At 36.0% G+C, this 23,927-nt stretch overlaps 1 protein-coding gene across 3 annotated transcripts in view; it reads left to right on the top strand.

Moving 5' to 3' along the window:
- Positions 1-2,448: 2,448 nt before the first annotated feature.
- ZDHHC13 (zDHHC palmitoyltransferase 13) overlaps positions 2,449-23,927 on the top strand; it is a 52,134-nt gene continuing 30,655 nt past the window's right edge. For all 3 annotated transcript variants that reach the window (XM_079101837.1, XM_079101836.1, XM_079101838.1), the window contains exons 1-6: positions 2,449-2,582; positions 15,492-15,637; positions 18,977-19,099; positions 20,443-20,520; positions 21,616-21,760; positions 23,154-23,218. In XM_079101837.1, the coding sequence (XP_078957963.1) occupies positions 2,544-2,582; positions 15,492-15,637; positions 18,977-19,099; positions 20,443-20,520; positions 21,616-21,760; positions 23,154-23,218 (596 nt within the window). In that variant the 5' untranslated portion in view covers positions 2,449-2,543. The remainder of the gene's footprint in view (positions 2,583-15,491; positions 15,638-18,976; positions 19,100-20,442; positions 20,521-21,615; positions 21,761-23,153; positions 23,219-23,927) is intronic.

Genomic DNA, 23,927 nt, shown 5'->3' with positions numbered 1-23,927 from the left:
TGAACTTTAGTCCAATTTAAATGGTGTCCTTATAAGAAGAGGAACTTAGGACTCAGATATGTGCAAAGTGGGAGACCATGTAAAGACACAGGGAGAGGACAATCAGTTACAAGCCAAGGAGGGAAGCCTCAGAAGAAACCAACTCTGCCAACACCTTGATCTCAGATTTCCTGGCTTCAGAACTATGAGACAATAACTTTCTGTCGTTTCGGTCACCCAGTCTGTGGTACTTCACCATGGCAGCCCTAGGAAACTTATATATACACAGAAAGTGATGGCAAAGCTTGGTCTAGAAACCAGGTCTGCTGAATCCTTGGCCCTTCGCATGATGGCACTCAGCTGTGCGACTTAGGTCTCTGTTCCACACCCATTCCTGAGGAAGACAATGACAATGACAATGAAAATAGTTAACCCACATATAGAGCCTAGAATGAACCAGGTTGTCTTCTAACTACTCTACGTACATTAGCTCACTTAATTCTCTAGACAGCGCTGTTAAGTTAGTTCCGTTATTGTCCCATTTTTACAGATGAGGAAATTGAAGCCCAAAGAGATTTAGCAACCATCATGCTGTTTCACTGGGGTGTGTCTGAAGGGAGAGGCATTCTATAGATGGGAGATAATGGCAACACTTAAAGGCATCACTGTGTTTTCACATAAGCATTAGAAAAGTGTGTGCTTATTCTAATCTGAAATAGCTCATTGGAGGCACAAAAACAAAGGCAGAAGGGAATAAGGAATATGACTAGAAAGTGGAAAATTAGAGTTTATTTGCTCTAGAATCTTTCAATATGTTAGGATATCGATGCAAAAAAATTGAAGTAGCAGATTTCAAGCCTCCCTAAGTTCAATAATACCTTTAATATAGATCCTTGAAAATGAAAGAACCAAATTACTTTGACCAAAGCCCACTGTAGTAAGAGAACTGGGTTTGAATTCTCTCTCCCCCACCTACCTGCTGAGTGACTTTGGGTTTATGGAACCAGTCTAAATCTCCTTCTTCTCCTGAGACAGGAGAAAAATAACACCCATCTCCTGAATTAGACATAATGCATGGAAAACCCTGGCACACATAGCCAGCTTTGATTAGGTAAACAAAATGAACACACCCAAAGCTTCTCTCCTCTGAGAAGCCTTGCCCAATGCTTGATCCTACCCATTTCTAATTACTTGCTTTTTCTCCTGGCTCTTAAAGGAAGTTGCTTGAACCTCTATTTGTCACAATTTGTCCTTCCTTAATTTATTAAAAGTTGATGACACATCTGTACATCCACCCATCCACTCAGTGCAATTGTGTTGAGTATTTTTCAATACTGTGAGTTCCGAGATGAATAAAACATGGTTCCCATCTTCAGTAAACTTGTGCTTTGGGGTTAACCCAGGGCTTGTGTAGTCAATAGGCAGATACACTAACATAATCATAAGAGTTTTATAAATCAATTGTATCATGGTAGTATTTTTTTCCCATGGGGAAATCCCACTCTTTGTTGGATTTCTAGACATTTTATGGTTTAACATTATTTTTATAGGAGAGTCAAAATATTTTCAGTTCATCAGATTTTCAGTTCTTTAGCTTCTAAATGTCTTTATGTGGTTTGGTTTGGCAACAGACGCAGTAAGGAAAAATTCGAAAAACTGTGCGTTCTCAGTGCTGGCTTAGAAAAGCCCCAACCTACTGCTGATGTAGGAGAGCTCCACTCCCGAACTGGTGCTTCCCAAAAGCAGGAACGAAGACTTATCTTTACTTTGTAGACAATTAAGGAGGACTGGCTTAAACGCCAGCTCCTCCAGGGTAGTCTATGAAGGGGATGAGGATGGGTGCGTGGGTGGGATTCCAGTCTAATTCCCTTCTAGCAGTCGCGGTGGAACTCAGATATTTTCTGTTTTCTCTGAGGAAACGGAGTCCTCATAGAATGCGATAGAAATAATTTACTCAAGATCACACAAATGGAGAGGGGCAAATATGTTCAAATATGTTCAACACCTATTCCATTCCATTATATTCACATTATAAGCTTTGACTAGGGGCTGTACACGCTTTTTACACTTATTTTTTCAGACAATTGCCTGAAGTAGGAACTCTCGTTTTCCCCATTTTACAGACAAGGAGACTGAGGTAAAGAGATTTTCACAAGGACATCTGGCTGTTAGGTAGCCCAGTCCAAATTTGCTCAAAAGATGGTGGTTGACGTTGGAATAACAGCCTAATCCAGTATCTGTACGGGCTCCTGGGGCAGGTGGCTCAGTCTTGGGCTGGAGTTGGGGCCCGGGAACAGTGCGGAGGGGCGGGCCAGGGGCGGGCCAGGGGCGGGGCCTTCGACTGGCGGTTCACCGCTAGACTCCTGGGCAGCGAGAAAGTCCCGCCTACAGCCGGGTGCGGGCGGGGATTGGCTCTCGAAGGCTGATCGACAGGGCCGGGCACGAGCTGGGACCGCGGCGGGCGGAGGCGGGGGCGCGAGCAGGAAGTGTGAATAGAGGCGGCCTGGGGCGCGCTGGCCGGCGGGCTACCGCCGCCACTTTGTTGGGAAGCCACCGCGCTGCGGATGCTTGGAGACATGGAGGGGCCGGGGCTGGTCTCGCAGGTGAGCGCGGCCCAATGGTGGTCCGGTGGCGGTCCGGTGGCGGTCCGGCTGCGGCTGAGGGAAGAGGGAGGCGTGGATGTGAGGCCGCTTGGTGAGGGGTCTCCCGAGGGTGGCGGGGCCTGGGTGGGGGAGGCGGGAGCTTGGAAACGCCGAGAATGAGAATGATGCTGGGGCTTCTCTGAGTGGACGGGCAAAAGGTGGGCAGGGCCCCTCCCCTTCCATCCCCGGGCCACGGCGCCCCCTGGGACCGGTCCGCCTGGCCCGGCAGACTGCTGTGGGGCCTGGGACGGGTGTCTGTTCCCCGGGAGGTGTCAGGTGACACACCTGAGTTGGACCAGCCTGTCCTGACCTTGGCCCGGAGTCTGAAGGGTTGTTTTATTCTTCAGCCCGGCGCCTTGGCACCCGCCTTCGCCCCACCCATTTCTGTTTTAGCTCTGTAGCTCTTGTTCCCGGGTGCTTGCTTACTCCTTGGAAGCACTAGGACTCTTTAGGCTGGGGGAAGGAAAGTGTGTGATGGCTACCTGCAAAATTCCGAACGACTCCCTTCTTTGGATGAGGTTCATATTACCAAAAGCCAGGTGTAGTTCCAGAAAAACGGAGGGGCCAGTAGAGGAAGTTACTGGAGCTTAGCTCCGAGAGAACTAGAATTTCGCCCAGTTTGCGTGTGAGACTTTCCCAGCTCTTAGATTACTGACGAGCGTATTGTAGATGCTCGCTTAATGTTTGTTGCATAAATGAAGGATTCCCAGATTCAGACAGTCTTAGTACTTATCATAAGACAGATGTTTTATATGCACTTTTCATTCCAGAATCGAAGTATCCTTAGGAAGATATTTACAGATGAAAAAAAAAAAAAAAAAAACAAAGCTGGCTCCAACTAGAGTTCGGTGGTAGATTTTCAAGCATATGAAATGAATGGATTAGTTGGTTTGAAAAACAACCTCTTCCAAATCCTGAGATTGTTCTTCATGCTCTCCTTTCGTTTAACAGCCTGGTGTATGTTTAAGTGAAGAACATGTGTGGGAAAGTGTTAAGGTGTTCTTATTGGGGAGTTCTTGCAGTCTGTTTTTTCAGTCTGCCTGGATTTTTCCAAAAGCCTGTAGAATATGCACATGGAAACTATGTCTCATTCTTTTTCTCAGACAGTCTCAAAGAAAAGTTGGTAGGGAGTAACTATCAGGTCTTAATTACTGCCACTCATTCATAAAAGTCTTCAAGAGCTTAAAGTTCACTCTCTTATCTTGAAGGGAAGATAACCCTCCCCATTTCCATGACATGGAGGGAGAGAATGATTTGGAGTTGGGAATTAGTGAGGCAAGGTAGGGAGATTGTTTGGTTGTTAATAATAATAATAATAATAACCTACATATGGTCCTTTACAGTTTGCAAAGTAGTTCCCCATTCTTAAATCTTACTACAGTTCTGTGAGGTGGGAAGAGATGATTATCCTAATTTTAGAGATAAGAATTGAGGTTTAAAAAATTGGAGTCACTTGCTACAAGTCAAAAAGCACCTAAGTGACAGAGTTAAGACTTTGTTCAGTCATTCAATAAATGTATTTTAAATGTCTGCTAAGAGTTAAGCACCATTCTAGGTGAACAAGATAAACAAAAACACTCCTGCTGTGATTTTATTTGGTTCTCTTAAATCCATGTTCATTGCTGTTGGGTTTTTGCCAAAATTTGTGTATATAGTCTGGTCCCCAGTTTCCTTTTTGACCTCATTTTTACTACTTTCTTACTCCATTAGTGAACCCCAACCACAGTGACCTCAGGGCCTTTGTACTTACTACTTACTGTGCTTGGAATACTCTTTCCTTGTGTATCCACAAGGCTTATTCCCCACCTCCAATTTCAAATCTTGATACAAATGCTACCTCAGTGTGACATTTAATCACCATGTTTAAAATTGCAAGCCCTTCCCATCATCACAGCTAGGAGCAACATTCCCTGGCCTCCTTTCTTGCTTTATATTTCTCCTTGCATATAATATTTGGCATATTAATTGATCCTTTTCAATGGTCTCTTTGCCCTCCACTGAATTATAAATGCTAGCGGGGCAGTGATTTATGTGTTCCCTGCATCTGGAACAGGCTAGTACTGGTATTTAATGAATGATCTTATGAACTGGGAAATTTAACTCTGGTACTTTGGTTGATGTCATGAGAAATTTTAATGATTGTCAGATCTCAGTATCTTGCCCCCTCTGTTTTATTTGATAACCAGGCAGGATAGTGACCCTCATACAAGAAAGTTTGCCTTTTTCTTTCTTGCTGTCTCTCTTTAACTCTTGCTCTCTGCCTAGATCTTGGTTTTCTCTTTATGTCCACTGTCTATTCTAGCAGTACTTATTTACTTTTTTAAAAAAAATTTGATTCATGACATCTCCATACAGATAATATTACATGATACCGTAGAGCTTAAAGATGCAGTTACTCATTGTGTCACCAGCCACTTTGAAACAGTGGTGTAAAACAGCTGTTGTCATGGTCATGAACTCTGCTTCAGAGATTCAGACAGGTTGGTGCAGAGTTGGTGTGTTTCTGTTCCATTATGTCAAAAGCCTCAGCTGGAGGCACTCCTAAGCTGGAGGTGACTTAATAGTTGGGGCTGGTATCCTCTAGGGTTATCTACTCTCACAGGTCTAGCAATTGATGCTTTTAGCAGCGACAGCTACACGTGTCCTGGGCCTCAGCACAGCATGGTGGCTGGTTCTAAAAATAGCATCTCAAGAGACAGGAAGAGAAGGCTGCAAGTTCCTAAGACTTAGGCTTACTAAGTGGCATAACATCACTTCTGTAATATTTCATTACTTAAGCAGTCACAGAGCTTGGATTCAAGAGCTTGGAGCTTAGAGTCAAGAGGAAGGGACCCAGACCTCTGCTTGATGGAAAGTATGAAGGAATTTGGGGATTATGTTATAAAAATCACGATGGAAGCTGGGTGCAGTGGTGCATGCCTGTAATCCCAGTAGCTTGGGAGGCTGAGGCAGGAGGATTGCAGGTTCAAAGCCAGCCTCAGCAACTTAATGAGGCCCTAAGCAACTGTCTCAAAATAAAATTATATTCATTAAAAAAAGGTCTGGGGATGTGGCTCAGTGGTTAAGTGTCCACAGGTTCAATCCCTGATACCATTAAAAATAAATAAATAAATAACTGTGGATATAACCAAATGCCTCTTACCTAATTCTCATATCATCTGGTTTTTATTCCCACCCCCTCCCGTAGACAAGGCCTGTTTCTCTCTTGCTCTTTCACCTTTTGTTTATATATTTTAATTAAAACAACCAGAAATAAAATAAAGACTTATGTTATTTTTATCTTGAGGTATTTGTGAGCTGAAATCCTTAGTGAACCAAAGGAGGTAAAAGGGAACAGAGTCATAGAATAGTTGGAGCTAGCAGTGAATTATGTTGTTCACAGGTTCTTAAGTTGGTTATAAGATATATTTCAGGGTGTCAGTGAATATTTTGAAATTATGTACAGAGACTAGTTTGTATGCATAGTTCTAAGCATTTCTCTAATGAGAGAGACCTTAGTTGCAATAGCCTTTTCAAAAGGACTATGACATTAGGAAGATTTGAGAACCATTGACCTAGTGTTAACCTTTTAACTTTCCCATAAAATTGAGACTCAAAAGCATTAGCTTATTTCTCAGAGATCTACAGCAGAATAGCAGCAGAATCTAGATATCAGGACTTCCAATGCAGTACTTTTTTTTATCACTCTTCAGGTGTTCCAGTCACGATAGTGACCTTGTTTGATTGGTTGCTGTCACCTGGCGTCCACCCATTCTTCAATCCAGGATCTGAAAGGAATCTGTTTGACTGTGTTCTGAGGATGGGAAGAGAATATAGGCTCCTTGAAAACCAGAATTCTTGTCATTTATGTTTATGGCCATATTCCTGCATCTAAAATAATGCCTGGCACATAGTAGGTATTCAGCAAGTATCCAATGAATGAAGTGTGGCAGAAATTGTGTCTTACTCATGTTATGCAATAGTACTCAGAAAGTGTTCTTTATATTTCCCTGAATGAAGATTAATGAAAACTCTTTTGAACATGCTTGGCATCATAAGCATTTGCTTAGTCTCTTGTGTTATCTTAATATTGTAGTCATCCATGTAGCAGTTAAGCTTCCATATCCATAAGGGCAGTTTGCATGCAATGAATTCTTCCCTAGTGCACAGTCAGTAGTAACTATTGTGACTGTTCTTTTTGTGACCATACAGCATGGGATCCATGGAACTTTATAGGTATGTTGATTTACCTCTTCCATTTTGCAAATGTAGAAACTGGAGCCAAAAATAGGTAGGGAATTATCTAGTATTACAGCCAACATGAGATCACAAGGAGGCTTTGATACCTATCTCATCAGTAGAATAAGGATAGATGAAGATGACATAATACTGTAGAAGCAGGGATTCAGTCTCATTCCTGCTTTTTGAGACTGTGGGTTTTCTATTTCTCTGCATGGCCTTACCCTTCTTTTTCCTAACTCACCTTTGACTTCACAGAAAACAAAAATTTCTGCTCCTCTCTGTTTGAATATGCAAACAGAATCCATTTGCCAAAATCATATGGGTCATGTTACAATCTTACAATAAGATCAGACAATATATTTCTAAATTATGTTCATTATTTGATAGCTTACATGCTCATGTCAGGATTTGAATTAAAGTTAGTATAAATCTGCTTCAAATTAGCCTTTAAAATTTTTTTTTTTTTGTTATAGGTGAACATAATACCTTTATTTAATTTATTTATTTTTATGTGGTGCTGGGGATTGAACCCAGTGCCTCACACGTACTAGGTGAGTGCTCTACCACTGTGCTAAAACCCCAACCCCTCAAATTAGCCTTTTGATAACTTTGGAAATACTTATTTGTCAGGTTGATTAAACCATCTAAATACATGTAATTCTCGTCATAGATATTAAAATTTGAAGATTACTGTGCTTAATCTATACTATAATATGCTGAATGTCCTACTGTCAGCCCCTTTGATTCTACAACTTTTACTCTGTCCTAGGTTACATTATAAACAGAATATAATGAGTTTCCTGCTTGACATGGATCAGAGACTGCCAGTTTAGAAAACTCAAATTTTAAAGTTTGTTGTTTTCCTTTTTTTTTTTTTTTTTTTTTTGTGGTGTTTGTTCATGCTAGGCAAGCACTGTACCAGCTGAGCTATATCCCCAGCCCAAAATAAAGATCATTATAACAGAAATTTTATCATTTTCTCCCATTACGTAGTGGATCACTTGCATTTATGACCTTGAATACACTTGTCTCACTTTGGAGACCATTGACTTCAAATGGACCAGGCTTTGAATTTATATAGTCATTTCTCAGTTTTACTTCAATCAGAATTTAGCTTAGAAAATAGGAACAGAAAGTATGGCCTGTTCCATACTTTCTTAACACCGATTTTTGGCATTTAATCATAGATTGCCCTGTGTTTCAGCTTTATTCTATATCTCCCATTAGACTTGAGCTCCTAAAGGATAAGCACTGTCTTCTGTGCTCCTAGCACAATTCTTTGAACATCATGAACACACAGTAATTAATTGCTTTTAATTGTGAATAATCTGTACATTGAAACACGTAGTCTTCCTCAACGTTATACATGAAAAGTGAAACTGATCTTTAGCACTTTAATAGATTATAAGAAGCAACAAATTTGTACCTGTAGGAGTCAGTTTTTTTTTTTTAATTTCTATGTATTTTTTTTATTGTAAAAAAAATGGGATACATGTTGTTCCCCTGTTTGTACATGTAGTCAAGGCATACCATTTGTGTAATCATAAATTTACATAGGGTAATGTTGTTTGATTCATTGTTATTTTTTTCTTCCCCCCCACCCCTCCCACCCCTCTTTTCCCTCTATACAGTCCTTCCTTCCTCCATTCTTGTCACCCTCCTTAACCCTAAACCTAAACCTAACCCTAGCCCTAACACTAACCCCTCCTACCCCCCATTATATGTCATCATCTGCTTATCAGTGAGATCATTCGTCCTTTGGTTTTTTGAGATTGGCTTATCTCACTTAGCATGATATTCTCCAGTTTCATCCATTTGCCTGCAAATGCCATAATTTTATCATTCTTTATGGTGGAGTAATATTCCATTGTATATATATATATATATATATATACCACAGTTTCTTTATCCATTCATCAATTGAAGGACATCTAGGTTGGTTCCACAATCTGGCTATGGTGAATTGAGAAGCAATGAACATTGATGTGGCTGTATCTCTGTAGTATGCTGATTTTAAGTCATTTGGGTATAGGCCAAGGAGCGGGATAGCTGGGTCAAATGGTGGTTCCATTCCAAGCTTTCTGAGGAATCTCCATACTGCTTTCCAGAGTGGCTGCACATTAGCCCACCAGCAATGTATGAGTGTACCTTTTTCCCCACATCCTCACCAACACCTATTGTTGCTTGTGTTCTTGATAATTGCCATTCTAATTGGGGTGAGATGGAATCTTAGGGTAGTTTTGATTTGCATTTCTCTTATTATTAGAGATGTTGAACATTTTTTCATATATCTGTTGATTGCTTATAGATCTTCTTCTGTGAAGTGTCTGTTCATTTCCTTGGCCCATTTGTTGATTGGATTATTTGTATTCTTGGTGCAGAGTTTTTTGAGTTCTTTATAGATTCTGGAAATTAGCGCTCTATCTGAAGTATGAGTGGCAAAGATATTCTCCCACTTGGTAGGATCTCTCTTCACATTACTGATAGTGTCCTTTGCTGAGAGAAAGCTTTTTAATTTGACTCTATCCCAGTTGTTGATTCTAGCTTTTATTTCTTGTGCTATGATAGTCCTGTTAAGGAAGTCTGATCCTAAGCCAACAAGTTGAAGGTTTGGACCTACTTTTTCTTCTATAAGATGCAGGGTCTCTGGTCTGATTCCGAGGTCCTTGATCCATTTTGAGTTGAGTTTTGTGCAGGGTGAGAGATAGGGGTTTAATTTCATTCTGTTGCATATGGTTTTCCAGTTTTCCTAGCACCATTTGTTGAAGAGGCTATCTTTTCTTCATTGCATATTTTTGGCCCCTTTGTCTAGTATGAGAAAATTGTATTTATTTGGGTTTGTGTCCGTGTCCTCTATTCTGCACCATTGATCTACCTGTCTATTTTGGTACCAATACCATGCCGTTTTTGTTACTATTGCTTTGTAGTATAGTTGAAGATCTGGTATTGCGATACCCCCTGAGGAGTCAGTTTTCTATGATGACAAATCGGTACTTAAACAAATAGTTAATCTTCCCAACATACAAACATAAACAGATATACAATCGACTAGATAATCAAGTGAACTATGAAAAGGCAGTCCAAATAAGATAAAATATGGAGAGCCAGTATACATAACAACAAACAAAGTACTCAAACTAATAGCAATTAAAGGTGTGCACATGAAAAGCAGGATGCCATTTTTTAGCATCAGATTGACAAGATTGTAAAATGATTGATGATATTCATTCAGTTCTGGGAAGGTTTTAAGACCACTTAACATATCTTACTATTGGTAGTGTAGATTGGGGAAGGTATTTGGTCAGTATCTATGTTTAAATGCTTTTTTTTTAACTCAGAAGTTCAATTTTCAGGCATCAGTACTATAGAACTATAATGTGCTGGTTAGGTGTAAATTGTAGGATTATTTGTGAAATTGAAAATTTCAGTTGAAAGGTTGAAATGAAAAGGTTGAAATCAAACTGCATCTATTAATAGGAAAATGGTTGAATAAATTATGTTAGATCTATACAGTGGAGTAATTTAACTGTTACTCTCCTGTAAGGCTTTACATGATATATGGTTAGGCAGGAAAAGCAAGTTGAAGAATAATGTGTATCCTATCCTTTTCAAAATAAATATAAAAAGAAAATGATTAAAAAATGTCCAATATAATGTCATGTATGCACATGAGTATATATTGGCATGTGGGTTATATCTACATAAAGTCCACAATCCATCTGTGAAAGAGTAAATATAGATAAAGATATAAATAAAATGAGGAAGTATACATCAAATTTAATAATGATTGTCTGTGGTGGCACAGTATCAGAGTTTAGGGTGTTGACCCTTTATTCACTTTTATATTAGTTTTAAAATTAATAAGTAATAAGTATCATTTCATAAGTTTAGAATTCCATTTTCTTGTAGAATAGATCTACTGACACTCTTCTCACCTTTTGTCTGAAAAAGTTTTATTTTACTTCCATCTTCAAAGGTTTTGTTTGTTTGCTCGCTTTTCTTGATTTTCAGGATGGGGGATTGAATACAGGGCCTCTCACATGCTAGGCAAGCACTCTACCAGTGAACTACATCCCCAGCCCTTATATTTTCTTTTGAAACAGGGTCCTTTTAAGTTGGACAGACTTGCCTTGAACTTTTGATCCTCCAGCCTCAACTCGCTAAGTAAACTGAGATTATGAGTTTGTGCCACCATGCCTAGCTTCAAAGAATATTTGACTAGATTTTCCAGGTTTACATTTTTTCCCCCAGCTCTTTAATAATTGTGCCATTTTCTTCTGACTTGCATTGTTTCTAATAAGAAATCTGAGTTCATTTTTAAAATTTCTTTGACTATAATACATCTGTTTTCTTCAGATCACTTTTAAGATTATCCTTTATCATTGGTTTTTAGTGATTTGGTTTTAATATGCTTTGATGTAGGACTTTTGAGCTACCCTTCTTGGAATTTGTTGAGCTTCTAGTAGCTGAACTTTACCAAATTTAGAAGATTTGGGGTTATTTCTTCAAATATTAAAAAAAGAATTCCTCTCTCATCTTTTGGAACTCCAATTATATGTGTTCAGTCTTTTTCTGTGGTTCATTTTGGATACGTTTTACCACAGTGCTTTCAAATTTAGTCATCTTTTATTCTGTACTATCTAATCTGCTATTAATATTCTCTGGTATAATTTTCATTTCGGAAATTGTTTTTTACCTGTAGACATTCCAACCAGATCTTTTGTTATATCCTCAATTTCTCTGTTCATTTTGCTATTCTCCTTTAAATAATTGTGCATAGTTATAATAGCTGTTTTAATGGGGGGTTTTTTCTCACTAATTCTGTCATCTTTATAAGTTCAAGGTCTGGTTCTTCTGGTTATGAATCACTATTTGTTTCCTGGCATGCTTAGTGAGTTTTGACTGGATAGTGGATATTGTGTGTTGTTGAGTCTTGGGTTTTGTTACCTTTTTTTAGAGAGTGTTACATTACTGCTGCTACTGATGCTCAGCTTGAGTAAATCTTAAGTCTTGCTAGAATAGTTCTGGGTATCCTTACTTAAGTTTAGTGCAACCCTACTAATAAGGTGTGGCCTTCTGAATCCCCCATAGAATAACCTAGATCATTAAAAGCTTGCTTAGTTGTGACATCTTGCTATGTGTAAATTCTAGTAGTTCTTTTAGTTTACAAATCCCTAATTTTTTGCCTCACTGTTTAGTTTCACTTTATATATTATTGCCCTATTTTTGAAGCCCATTTTTTCTATTTAGCTCACTACTCTCTTGAAATCTGCTTCCAAGCTACCACATCCTCTCTAATTTCTAATTTCTGTCTTAATTTAGTGAGACTGCTGGGCTCTAAATGTGTTTTCCATGGAGTGCCCACAATTCTGAAATTGCTAGGACAATGGTAAGGCTTACCTTGTGTTTTGTTTTTTTTTCTTTTTTTTTTTTCTGTGGGTTATCATAGTCCTACTTTTCCTATAGTCCAAGGTTTGAACGGTTTATTGTTCATTTCATATATTTTGTTCAGTTTTCAGTGTTTTTTTTTTTTTTTTTGTCCAACAAGCAGCAAAAGGTTTAAGTTCAGTCCTGGCTATGCTATGCACAGAAGTACAAGGCCCTACTTTATAAATAGCCAACAAAGAACTTGTACCCAGAATGTATTAGGGATACCATTCAAGGAAAAAAAAAAAAAGGCCACATCTAGTAAAACAACAATGTATAAATTGTTTAAATATGTACTTTATAAAAGAAGGAATATACCAGCCAGTGAACATGAAAAAATAGGTAATATTGTTAGTAATTACAGAAATACAGATTAAAATTAGCATAGTATATCTATATTCATTAGATTGGCAAAAATTACCACATTTGATAACACCAAGTGTTGGTAAAGATTGGAGTCACAAAAATTCCCATACCCTGCGCTCTTGAGAATTGTATGTACATTTATATATGTGTACTTATACATAATTTATATATATGCATTCTTATATATACAAATTATTTATATCTTATAAACATTTATATATATCCAGAGATACATACAAGACTGCTCAGAGTGATATTGTTTATAATAGCCAAAACCTAGGAACAATCTAGGTAGCTTAGCTATTTTTAGCCAGTAAGATACAAATTAATCATGGTATGTTAATATTTTTGGAACATTATACAGTGATGAAAATGAATTAATTGTAGCTTTTCACAACAACATGGATAAAACTTCTTATGAGTCTAATATTAAGCAGAACAAATTATAAAGGATTCATATATGATACCATTATATAAAAATTAAAACCATACTTTCTAGTGTTACATATATATAAAGAATAAAATACAAAGAAAAACAAAAAAATAATTGTAACTAATATCAGGAAATTGTTCCCTTAGTGTAGGAATGTGATAAAGCATAGTACGTGTTGCAAGCAGTCTTTCAGGGTACTGGCAGTTTTGTTTCTTGACCTTAGTGATAGTTTCATGGGGTCCATTTTATATTTATTCTTTATACTGTACAAAAGAAGAAATCCATTTGTGTACACATTTTATGCACTCCTTTATATTAATATATCAATATTTTAAGTCTAAAAACATGAGTTTGAGGACAGTTTACTCAAGGAAAGTCTAAAAACAATCTAGGTAATGTCATTGGAATAACTTAATAATCACCCAAAGAAACTATTTTGAAGATATTTTTAAAATCAGCTTTTTAAATAGTAGACAGGTATCCATTAATTTACTTAGTAATAATTCAAGAGGGTTGTACTTTACCTCAAATTGTCATTTCTTTAGAGAAAGCAGTATATTTATTGATGTTGAATAATGTAAATCTGTTCCTTTTGGGAATTTGCAGAGTTTGTGAAATTAATTAGATTGAGTGTTCTGCAAATGAATGGTATGAAGTAACATCATAGAGTCACACTTTTCAGTCTGGATTGTGAAATAATAAGTACATTTGATATATTTGTACTTTTAGGAAGCCTCAAATATCTCTTCAGCTGAAAAAATCCCTTTCTTAAGTAAAACTAGGTCTGTTTCTGGCCTCATTTGTGATAATTTTCACCTCTTCTGTTGGTTTGTCTCCCAAATAGTTTAACAGACTTGTTGACAGGTGTCAGAATTGCTGATCTAAATCAATTACCTGCCTTGGAGGTGATAATGAACTCTAAAGGCAATGGTAATAAAAAGGAAAACCAAAATACATTCACAATCAACAGAATGGATTAATTGTTCTTAAATTAGGATTTTTGTGGGCTTTTTTAAAGTGATGGAGAATTCTCTTTTGGTTTTTTGCTAAGATCTAAGCTCAGTTTTTATTTTTCATTTTTTTATTCTACTTGGTTATAATTGTAGAAAGATTCTGCTATTATTATACCTAAGTGGAGTGCTCATTCTTCTGGTTGTATGTGATGTAGAATTACACCCGTCATGTAATCATATATGCACATAGGGTAATAATGTCCGATCATTCCACTGTTCTTCCTACCCCCACACCCCTCCCCTCCCATCACTCCCCTCTGTCTAATCCAAAGTACTTCTGTTCTTCCCTAGCCCCCAACCCTCTTATTATGATTTAGCATCCACATATCAAAAAACTTTTGGCCTTTGGTTCTTAGGAATTGGCTTTTTTCACTAGTCTTAGTTTTTGAGATTAGAAGCACTCAGGCTTTTTGATAAGTTTGCTGTTTCCCCCTGCTTCTAATAGGTTTTCTGAATGTGACATTTGCTAATTCAGTTGATGGGACTATCTTTTTAACAATGACCCCTTTAACTCTCACAGAACTCTGCAGTCACTTCTATGTTAGATATTTATTGTAGCAATACAAGTTACTACATTTTAGTGATTTAAGACAACATCTATTTATTTTCTTCTAGGTTTTGTTGTCAGGTCAGTAGGTTTTGTTTGTCAGGAGTCCAGGCACAGCTTAGCTGGGTCCTCTGCTCATGGTCTCAGAAAACTGCATTCAAGGCTGTATCTATTCCATTTTGGAGTTCAGGGTCCTCATCCAAGGTCATGTGGATTATTGGCAGAATTCAACTCTTTGTAGATGTATGATCAAGGTCTCTGTTTTCTTGCTGACTGTCAGCTAGGAACACCTTCATTCCTAGAGGCTGCCTGCAGTTCGTTCCCTTGTAACCCTCTCACAGACTCTGTCATATTACAGCAGCTTACTTTTTTAAGACAAGCAGAAGAATTTTCTAAAACAGTCTTAGATAACATCATCATGGGATTAACTGTCCCATCAACTTTGCCATATTCCATTGACTGGAAGCAAGTCACAGGTTGTACAAGGGAAGGGGATAATGCAAGAGCTTGATTCTTTGGTGAGCATTGTTAGTGTGTCTACCACAGCCTCCCAGAGTAGGGGCCTGCCAACCTTCTGATGTTGCTAGCCGTGATCCTGTCCCCACAAGGAGCAAGGTCCATTTGTTCATTTTCATCTGAACTTTGTTTTATGATAAAATATGTCATGTAGATTTTTCTAATATTAAGCATCTTTTCTAGTGAACAAAATTAAGATAAAGAAAATATTCCCTAGGATACACCTGTGGTTCCAAAACAATTCTAATTTATTAAGATGGATATTGTTTGTAGCAAATTCTTCATTATGTAATCAAATATGACATTGATTCTTTTATACACTTTGTCAAATTGTTCTTGTTCTTCAGTGCAGGAATCACAGCCATGGCCCCCACCCTCCAGGATTTGGTCGACATGACATCTGTGCACACGAAACCAAAGAACTTGCTAAAGCAAGAGACCTTCTTCCTCTTATAGAGGACTCTAGTAACTGTGACATTGTCAAAGCTACTCAGTAAGTCTTCCAAATGCTTTATTTTATTCTTATATTGGATTATAATAATGTGTTTGCAGTACATGGCACTCTATGGGTTTACCTTCTTCACTTCATACTGGGGAGTTCGTTGATATCAGCACTAAGTTAAATGCTTGCATCAGAACACATAGTACCTCATCTATTTCTGTACCAGGCTCTCCCCTTAGGTCTAGCAGAAGTATATCTTCTTTGTCTTTTCCTGTTAGGTGACTAATAAATGTTTGTCAAATGATTGAATGATTTTGAATGACACTGAAACTAAAGTGAATTTAAATTTAAACATACAACCTAAGTATAGATGGGATGGAAAATGTCAGCTCACACATCTATGGATATTTTAACAAATATCTTTATTGAATATAGATGGGATGGAAAATAGGTCACACATTTATGGGTCTATCTAAAAATTATTTATTGAGTACGTCCTATGTTCTTGGCATTCTGGGTGTACTAAAAGAAAGGTAGTAAAGTGTAAATGCATTCTCTAACCTCTTGAAACATTGTGGGTTTGTTTTGCTTATGCTAAAAGTAGAAATATATTTTAAAGTTTCTCCTTAAGATTGCCATATGTGGATATTTATATATATTCAGTTATGTCCAACATTTTTACCCATGTAGATCTCATTAGTTATTAACAGCTTTCTCACATCTTACCATTTCAAATATTTTGAAATACTTTGTCTATCAGAATACAGTAAGTACTAGTTCATGTTTTTAGTAATCAATTATAAATCCGCTCATCAGATTGCCCATCAAATATAAATAGTGCACATCTGGTCAGCATGAAAAAAACTAGCATACCCACACTAACTTGATATAATTTTCTGTCAAAAGCAAAGATGTTTGATGATTAATTAGCTTGTTTGGCTTAAATATTGATTAATGTTTATGCTTAGAAATATATCAACAATTCACTGTCAGGATATTCCAATTGCCAATATGCCTGGGAAACATTACTTTAGGGGAATATTATTTGATATTGTTTATATTATTATATGAAATGAGCATGTTCCTACAGTCAGCATTTGTTTTAATTAGAATGGAAACATTTAAATACTTCTGTTTTCAGTAAAAACTGTTATGATAAGAAATATGAAAATCAGACTATATTCACAGGAATTCTCAGTAAAACCTCATCTCACTCTTTAAAAGAGAGCCAAGATATATGTGTATATGTTTGTGTGTATGTGTGTATGAGTTGTCTAAACCACCAAAATCCTAATTAATAGATACTCTTATGTTTCTGAAATAAGGGAGTGTTTCTTTTCTAATAAAATGTTAAGTTGACATTTAAAAGATGGAGAGTATAAATATGTTATCCCATTTTAAAAAATTTACTAATATTTTCACTTAGCCTTGTCAGATAGGTGTTGCTGCCTTTTTAAAATGCCAGATTTTCTCCTCACACACATTTTTATAAGGCAGAAATTATTCGCACTTAACAGTATGGAAAATGAGAGACAATTCTGCAATTTGGTTTGGTTTTTGACTTCTAAGGGCCTGTCAAAACTTTCAAGCCCTTCTAGGTAAAAATAGTTTCTTTAAAACTATTAAGAGGTCTTTGGGACTTTGTTTCTGATGAAAAGAAATGTGCTAGTCAATGATTTTTAAAATTATTAAAACATTAAGAAAAGGTACTTCTTTCTTAATAGTTGATGAAATAGCTCTTAGGTTCATCTTTCCTTTTCCATTCTCTTTGTTTGTCTCATACATTAGGCTTTTATTGCCTCTCACTTATATTTGTTGCAGTAGCTTCTGAATTAGTCTCTCAGTTTCTGTTCACAGCCTGTTCAAAGCAGCTTCCATACTACCACTCATGTGGTTTTTCTTAAAACTCAGTCTGAATACTTTCCTCTTTCAAATTATTTGTTGGTTTCCCTTTGAATTAGAGATGAAGTTTAAACTTTGCAGCATGGCCTAAAAGACCCTCCTGGTCTTTGTCTGCTTCTTATGACCTCATCTCTTGCCCTTCCTCTCTAATGCATTACGTTTTGGCATTTAGAAACTGATTATATTTCTCTGAACATTCATGTAGTATTTCACAGCTCTGAGTTGTTTTTTTTGGTTTTCCTCTTTTTTCTTTTTTCTTTTCATAGTACTGGGGATTGAACCCAGAGGTGTTAAACCACTGAGCTTCCTCCCCTTTTCTGTTTATTTGTTTTTACATTTTTCAAAATTTGAAACAGGGTCTCAGTAAGTTGGCCATACTGGCTTTGAACTTGGGATACTCCTGTCTCTGCCTCCCAAATAACTGGGATTTTAGGTGTGCGTCACCATGCCCAGCAACATCTCTGGTTTTTGTACGTATTCACCCTGCCTAAAGTGCCCTCCCTTCTGTAGTCAGTTGGTAAAATATAGCTTGTATGTCATTTTTTTTTTCTCCAGGAAAGGGTCCATTATTCCTGTCTCTTTTAGATCATTTCCATATTATGTTGTTGAATTTATCCCATTCCAAGTTTGCTTTTAGTCTTTTTCCCTGTTTATGAGGTTTTTGCATAGGCTTGATTTGATTCAGGGATAGAATTTACGCAGGAATCAGCTCCATGTGTTCCTCACGCATGGTGGAGGATCAACTGAAACTTATTAAAGGAGAGCAAATGTGAGTGTTAAAGTTCTTCTAAGAAAATCAAGTTTGTCTCTAAGTGGATTAATCTGATTATTAAGTAAACTAGGTTTTAACTTTTGTTGTTTGGCTTTACGCTGTGTTGTGAATTATAGTTGACTCTGTATATCCGTGGATTCTGCATCATGAATTCAACTAACCACAGCTTCAACCAACCTTGGATCAAACTATTCTGGGGTTGAGGTTGTAGGCTCAGTAGTAAAGCGCTTGCCTAGCACATGTGAGGCACTGGGTTTGAGCCTCAGCACTACATTAAAAAAAATAAAGTTATGTCTATCTATAACTTAAAAAAATTTTTTTAAACTATTCTGAATTAAAAAAAAAATGTGCCTGTGCTGAACATGTATAAATTTTCCTCCATTATTATTTCCTAAACAATAAACATCTGTTTAGGTAGGATGTACATTATTTTAGATATTATAATTAATCTAGAGATGACAAAATATATGGCAGAATATGCATACTTATATACAAAAACTATATTATTTTATATAAGGGACTTAAACTTCCATGGATTTTGGTGTCAACAAGGAATCCTGGAACCAATCTTTTGTGGATACAGAGAGCAACTGTTTTTATTTCTGTGCTGTCATAAAAATGGTTTGAATAAAGGAAAGACATGGTAAAAGAAAGAAATTTTAGTATTTGTAATAATTTTAATGATATCAATTATGCCTTTCTTTTTCTTATTTGAGATACGGGATTTTTGAACGATGTAAAGAGTTAGTAGAAGCAGGATATGATGTCAGACAACCAGACAAAGAAAATGTATCACTTCTTCATTGGGCTGCTATAAACAACAGGCTGGATCTTGTAAAGTAAGATGGGATATATGTGTTTTTTTTATTATTCATAATTCTAGACCTTTTCTTCTTTTGTTTTTTTCTTGAAGTCCAAGTATGAGTACTAAGCCATCTATAATCTTCTACTACAAATAAATACCTGAAACTTTCTGTCACACACTCAGTCATTATAGAGTTGAAGAAGACCTTAGAGATCATCCAGTCCGGTACCCTTATGGGTCCAGAAAGGAAATTAGAAAGCTAAAGAGGCCCATCAAAAGATAAAGGTTAGGAAGTGAAGTTGAACAGTTTTGAAAAGGAAAAGTATAACACAACATTTCTTCAGGATAGAAGAAAGTTTCATCTAGTTTAGAAGACACATTGAGTTATTTTATACTGTCATGTCTGGAGGAATAGATAGATAGGGAATTAAATCTTTTAAAATATGGAATAATTTTAGGTGAGCATGTGTCAGATTATATAAAATATGTCCCCTTCATAAAGTCCTATCACATACCCTTTGTTTTTTGTTATTGTTTTATACCTGAGCATATAAATTGTGCATGTGTATATGAATGTGTAATTTATTTTGTATTATAGGATTATATTTTAAATCCTTGAGGCTCAAAAAAAATGGATATTTACTAAACTTTACAATATTCTAACACATACTCATAGGCACACTCCTGGCATATTGTTTAAATAACATGAAGAGAGCAACTGTACTGTATTTTTGTGTTGTCAGAAAGATGGTTTGAAAAAAGAAAAGACAAGGTAAAAGTACAAAGCACAACTTTGAAGTGATGACTAATGGTTTTAAACCATAGAAGAAAATCATGCTCATTGCATTAGAAATTTACTTTATACAATGCATCATATCTCTGATCCCAAAATAGAGTGTAAAACATTTAAAGTGTCTAACTTTTCTGAAAGGATTTTAAATTAACTTTTTATTTTTTAACTACTTTTAGAATATTCCCACCTGGTAATTCTAATTTTGAATTGTTAAAATTGATATAATTTTACTTTTCTGAGTTAAATAGAGTATCTATATGTTCCCAGACCTTTTAAATATAAATTTCTGAAGAGTACTGTGATAGTTTTAATTTGCAAAGAATAGTTATCATATGTTTGTTATGTAGGCTATGAAAAAATGCTAGTTACAATAGCAGTATGTGGTGCTGAGAATATTTCACCAGGAATTTGTGTGGTACTATCTTATAAAGTTTTGAGACTTATATAGATCTGGGTCCTTTAGAGAGGATTGTTATTATAATTTCTGTTTTCAATACATTTTTTGCTAAGAAAAAAATTGTTTTCTGTCCCAGTATGAATTTTAAGTTTCAAAACTTACTTTCATTTGTGTCTGCTTTTAATAGGTTTTATATTTCAAAAGGTGCTGTTGTAGATCAGTTGGGTGGAGATTTAAATTCAACTCCTCTTCACTGGGCCATCCGGTGAGTTTTCTTTAAATCCTTAAATTAAATAGCCGTCTGTTGCTGGTAACCACCATACTGTAAATCACAGATACAAGGAATTCAAAGGACTTTCTTTTCCCCCTTAGCTTAAAAAGAAATTGCAGTTTTAAAGAGTTTCCAGAAAGGATGATTTTGATGTTTAATTCAGGGCTCAGTTATGATTATCAAACTCAAATATGAGTGTTATACTTTATTTTTTTTAATAGAACAAACATATTTTATGCTTTGATCACTCTGAATAAAAGCAGTAGTTCAGTGAACTTCACAGTCATTTCAGTCTTCAGGCTTACCACTGATGTCCATTTGGTAACTTATATTCGTCATTTTATTTTAAAAAAGATAAATTCCCTCTTAATGTAAAGGTAAGCAATTCTCAGTTATCTTTTAAAATCAAATGTGTCAACTCAGGACAAGAAATTTTAAGTGGGCCAACTTAGTAGAATGTTTATATTAACCTGTCACTATCCTTTTTTCTGTGGTGTGTATTGGCCTTCTGAATCTGAAGGAATAAATCTGAATACTTGACAGCTGCTTCTTTTATTTTAATTCTGCTCTCTGTTTGGGAAGGTTGACACGAACCTGAAACTAAAGTGAGTAATTATTTTTGTAAGGCAAGGAGTTGAATCTTTTCTCCATAGTCCAAGTTTTGAAGGATCTGAGGGTAATGTACTTCTTAATATTATCGCATTGTATCCACATATCATATTATTATTCCACATATCTGGTACATGACTTTGTTTTAAAACAGCAGCAGTGAAGTATAAGGGCTTTTAAAGTTTTCTTTGTTAGCATTAGTCATGAAAATTATTGATTGCAGCATAATGCCTGAGTTACCTTGGGAAGCTGTCAGGTTTATCACTTGCCTTTAGAAAAGAATATCCTTTAGTTCGAAGTTTGCAGCATCCTAGTAAAAGACATTTGTACATTCTAGAGTGTTTTAAAAATCTGTTAGGTAATGTTCTTTATATCTAGCCAAATATCTTGTCTTAGTGATATTAGTTTCTTCCTGGATTTTTGTTGTGCCTGAATTCTGTTTCAACAGAATACAACACAATTTTTGTCTTCTATTTATAGACAAGGGCATTTACCCATGGTCATATTATTACTCCAGCATGGTGCAGATCCCAGTCTCATTGATGGAGAAGGATTCAGTAGCATTCACCTGGCAGTATTATTTCAGCATATGCCTATTATTGCATATCTCATCTCAAAGGGACAGGTATGTTTTGAAATGTATCTCATACTTGAGCTATTATAATCTGAAGGAATTATTAGTCATAGTCTGTTCTCATTTGTAAAGCGGAAACTAGTGGATATACAGATTTTCAAGGATTAGCCTTAGTAAGTCTAACTATTGGGTACTGCGTTTTCAGCTTCATCGAAGGGTAAAGAACAGGTCATTTAGATCATATAATAGATAATTCTAAAACTTGTAAACCTATAATAGTTTTTCTTATGAGCCCTATAGTTTGCAGAGTTTTTCAAAAGCATGACTTCAAAGCCTATATTTTGTTTCTTGTTGAATGTGAAATGGTAGTTGGATCACTAAATTAACCCATCATTTGCTTTCATTATTTGAGCCCAACTGGTAGTCCAATTTGATTGTATGCCTCTTATTGTTCTCTAAAGTAATTCCATGAAAAATGATTTGCCTTAAGAGACAGAGGTTAAATTATAGGTTATTGACAGTGGGGAATTTCACTGTCAGCTCTACTTGCCTGGAATGTGCCTTTCTGGTAGCAAAGTAGTTTATGTATTAGCAGTCTTGCCTGGAACAGGCAGGAAAACATGTTTGCACAAATGCTTCTGGAGCAATGTGTTCCCTTTAAATAAGCACTTTCTCTCAGACTTAGTCAACTGAAGTAGAATAATTATAACCTTTTGGGTTTCATTTTGAAAAGACGTATGAGGAATATCTTTACTGCTTCTCTTATGGTTCCTTCCCAAGTCTGGACCCCAAAACCTGTATAAGAGTTTTCAGTAACTCAAATTCTTTCTTTGGTTTAGTCAGAACCACTATTGTACACCTCAGACGTGGACCTGTTTTACAAAAGGAGCTTATCCTCATGGGGATATGACTTCTTTCTTCTGTCTCTCTTTTAGATTAAAAAAAAAAAAAAAAATTCCTGTTATACTGTTTGAAACTGAATAAGTCAAAAAATACAGGATAGCCTCAGAAGATAGGGAGTGCACTATTACTAGAAGTATTTATTTTAAATAGAGACTGGATAGCTTTGCTAAAGAAATGGTAGCATGTATTCATGTGTCAATTAAGATCTAAACTAGTTGACTTGTAGGAGCTGTACATCTCTGATGGTGGTTGTCAACATTTTACTTTTTCCCCTATCGCTGTTCTCCATTCTTACCCTATTTTATATAATGTTTTACATCACATATTTAGATTTTACTTTTAAAAATATTTTGTAGAAATCCATAGATTTTTAACCTATAGAAGTGAAGAAGAGTATTTTTTTTATTCAGATAAGACTTGAACCCCTTTTATAGAAACAATGGTAGTTACTACACAGATTAAAGAAGTATTTCTATTGAGAGGGAAACAAGGCTTTTGGCTGTGTTTACAGTTTTGTTAATAGTTTATTCTTTTTGAATAGAGTGTGAATATGACAGATGTAAATGGGCAGACGCCTCTCATGTTATCAGCTCACAAAGTAATTGGGTAAGTTTAATTGAATTGCTGCAGTATGATTTTTGGTTCCTACAATTTCTTTTCTGTGAATATAGTTCTAGGTATTTCAACTGAGATGTTAGTACATGCTGATGAAGATACTTTTCTATTCTGGAACTGTGATATGGACTTTTGAGGTATTTGTAGTTAGAAATGCACCATTGAAATAAATTTCTCTTCTCTGAAAGCTTTGGTGAAAAATTCGAAAAATTTGATTTCTTAGCATATACTTGTTAACACGACTGATTTTTTTTTTTTTTTTGCATTTTAAAAAGATAGTTACAAGTTTAAATACTGTCATAATTTGAAATCTGGATGATCAGTCTGCTTTCCAGAAAACAATAAATTTTGAAATTCTCTGACATTATTGTTAACTGCTCTGAAAATATTAATTGTAACTGACCTATTAAAGGAGTCTGTTTACATTTCACATTAGATACATATTTAACTTTTTGTGTATAGTTTATAAACAAACATAATTAATGACTAGATTGTAGTCCAGCTTCTCGTATTTATCTGTGCAAATGCACACTACAGTTTAACTTTTTCAATTTGTTTCTGCCCTTGAACTGAATTGCCATTCTGCTTTTCCTTAGGATTTCTCTTGTAGGATCTGAGTTTCTTTTAATTATGTCTCTCTCTCTCTCTCTCTCTCTCTCTCTCTCTTTTTTTTTTTTTTTTTTTTTTTTTTTTCTGTTTT

This window comes from Sciurus vulgaris (assembly GCF_902686455.1).
Source record: "Sciurus vulgaris genome assembly, chromosome: 11".
Lineage (NCBI taxonomy): Eukaryota > Metazoa > Chordata > Mammalia > Rodentia > Sciuridae > Sciurus > Sciurus vulgaris.
The sequence above is the reverse complement of the archived record's forward strand: the minus strand, read 5'-3'. Positions and strand labels throughout refer to the sequence as shown.